The sequence below is a fragment of the Lathyrus oleraceus genome, chromosome 1 (assembly GCF_024323335.1).
Source record: "Lathyrus oleraceus cultivar Zhongwan6 chromosome 1, CAAS_Psat_ZW6_1.0, whole genome shotgun sequence".
Taxonomy (NCBI): domain Eukaryota; kingdom Viridiplantae; phylum Streptophyta; class Magnoliopsida; order Fabales; family Fabaceae; genus Lathyrus; species Lathyrus oleraceus.
The window spans coordinates 43772397-43774771 of record NC_066579.1 but is presented as its reverse complement, the minus strand read 5'-3'; the positions used below and the strand labels follow the sequence as shown (position 1 = coordinate 43774771).

Below are 2375 nucleotides of genomic sequence, written 5' to 3'. Positions count from 1 at the left end.
AGGGGAGGGTTTCTTTTGCAAACACTATCAGAACTGATCAAAATACTTAGGTGTGGACTCAGTATACCATCACGGATTAATGAGGGAAAGGTTATTGGCATCTTTACAGCAAAGGAGGCAGCATGCTTCATAGTTTGATCAAAGACATAGGATCCAAAATCAAAACTGGATTTGGTACCTACATTATAAATGAACTTACCCAATCCTGTAGCAATGTTAGAAGTATGATTAGTTGGCACCCAATTAGCAGCTCCAATTTTGTGAAAGACTGCATACTTCACACTTAAATCACTTACTGACACCTTCCCTTTCCTCGGCCATTCCTTTACTTATTTAGCAGTAATCTCTCTGCAAATAACATTTTCAGAGACTTCCACCTCATCTTGTTCTTCTTCATTTCTGCCCAAAAACCTATTTATGATTTCATGAGATAAATCCACGCATCTTCCTATGACATACACTTTTTTAAACTTCTTGCTCCTCTTATTATCACAATCCTTCGAGACATTCACAATAAATTCTTTAACAAGTATTTTATAACACTTTCCAAAGCTAGTAACAGTTTTCATTAACCCAACTTCTTGAATCATACTCATCACCTTGTTGCATTCAAAAGCATATTTGCCAAGTTCGCTTTCTAGTGCTAGTCTTCTTTGATAAACAAAATTCCATTTTTCAACATTCTCCACATGATGAAAGGAAATGTTGTCAATTGGAACTTCAGGAATATTTGCAGGAATCTTCTTCCCATAAGCTTGCTTTCTAGTAGTAGAAACGATATCTTGAACATTGTGTTTGACATCATGGTCAGATTCACTAGACTCAGAAGGGAAATCCTTCCTCTTAAGAGATTTCTTCTTGGAGACAAGGGTAACTAATTTTCTCTATCCTTTTGTGGGGCCAACACTGGTTCTTCTCCTGAGAGATTTTGAGGGTGTGCTGGAGGATTCAACGCCTTTACCTTTTTTGTTCTTTAACCTTTTAGTTATTCCTGGAGCCAGTCTTTGACCAATGGGCACATCATCAGAGTCCATATCATCTATATTTACTATGTCAGTAGATTGATCCTTTTTCTCTACAGAATTTGCTTCTTTTTCAGCTAGATCACCAGACATCCCATCAGAATCCTCTTTGTCTTTCGATTTTTCAAGAGACTGAGTAGACACATTGACGTCAAATTTTTCCAAAGGGATTTCAGTAGTGTTATTAGGTTAGGCCAAGGATGTGGAGACATCCGACATAACACCAGTCTTAGGTTCAATACCCAAAACTTGAGATATCAGTACATGAATATTCTTATCTACGTCGTCTCTATCTGCAACAATCATGCTAGATTTACTCAAGGTAGTAACAAATCTAGGTCTATTACTAATTTCAGAGGCTTCGACATTTTTCATAACATTTCGCATGACAGGACATTCTTCAGAAGCACCAACATTAGGTTTGACATTAATGGGATCAAGGTACAGGCTTGCCATTGAATGAGGTTTCTTTACATCAGTAGAGGGTTCAGGGATTTTGACATTTCTAGCAGCCATAGTTGGAGAGGAAGAGGTACTTACTTTAAAGGGCTTGTCTTTTCTCGAAGTCGGTGTTCTAGGCTTCCTTATAGGAGTTACATGGCCAGGAACCATAGATAGGGGAATGACATCTAATAACTTCAAAGAGATCTATCTCGGTACTGATATTCTTATGGTTTGTGTAGGTGCTTAATTGGCTGCATTATATGGTAAAACACTAGCTGGTTACTAATGTCTTGACTGATGTCATGACATTGTAGTTACTGCAGGACTAGCTAACACAGGATTTATTAAATGTCAAACTGGATGCTGTGACATTCATACCTGTCAGCAGATACTAAGGAATAGAACAGCTGGTGTTCTGTTAGAACTTAGTATTTATTTCCAGTCTGGTTATCAAGGGAAGACCAGACCTGGCATAAGGCCTACTGACTGAATGTCAAACTGGATGTTATGACATTCATCATTGACAGCAGCTACTGAACATTAGACAGAGTGGTGTTCTGCTATACTTCAGCATGTTACTTAGTCTGCTCTTCAAGAGAATAACAGAACTAACTTAAGGCCAAATGTGTAAATGTTAAATTGGACACTTTGACATTTATTAATGTAAGCTATTACTGTAGTATGGTCATTTTGATCATGTACAGGTCAGCAAAATTGTACAGTCTGTTTTCTGGAAAAACAGACTCAGCATATGGACCTTGATGTCAAGCTGAATGTCGTGACATTCATTCCTGACAGCATATACTATATTGTAGGTTGTTCAGTTTTCTGTTTTAGCTTTTTCTCAGGCTATTCTTCAGGGATTCAACAGCTGAGAGAAAATCCAGGAAATCAACAACCAAGCTACAT

At 37.7% G+C, this 2375-nt stretch overlaps 1 protein-coding gene across 1 annotated transcript; it reads right to left on the bottom strand.

Moving 5' to 3' along the window:
• Window positions 1–329: 329 nt before the first annotated feature.
• Window positions 330–1538, bottom strand: LOC127090138 (uncharacterized). Its single transcript, XM_051029388.1, has 3 exons — window positions 1287–1538; window positions 962–1154; window positions 330–781 (listed from the first exon to the last, which is right to left on the bottom strand). The coding sequence occupies exons 1-3, from the start codon at window positions 1536–1538 to the stop codon at window positions 330–332; spliced, it is 897 nt and encodes a 298-aa protein (XP_050885345.1).
• Window positions 1539–2375: the final 837 nt, after the last annotated feature.

Coding starts and splice junctions, on each gene's coding strand:
- LOC127090138 (XM_051029388.1), bottom strand. CDS start 1,538: ATGGCTGCTAGAAATGTCAAAATCCCTGAACCCTCTACTGATGTAAAG. Junction 1,155..1,286: donor ACGTAGATAAGAATATTCAT/GTACTGATATCT, acceptor GTGTCTACTCAG/TCTCTTGAAAAATCGAAAGA. Junction 782..961: donor AAGGTTAAAGAACAAAAAAG/GTAAAGGCGTTG, acceptor ACAATGTTCAAG/ATATCGTTTCTACTACTAGA.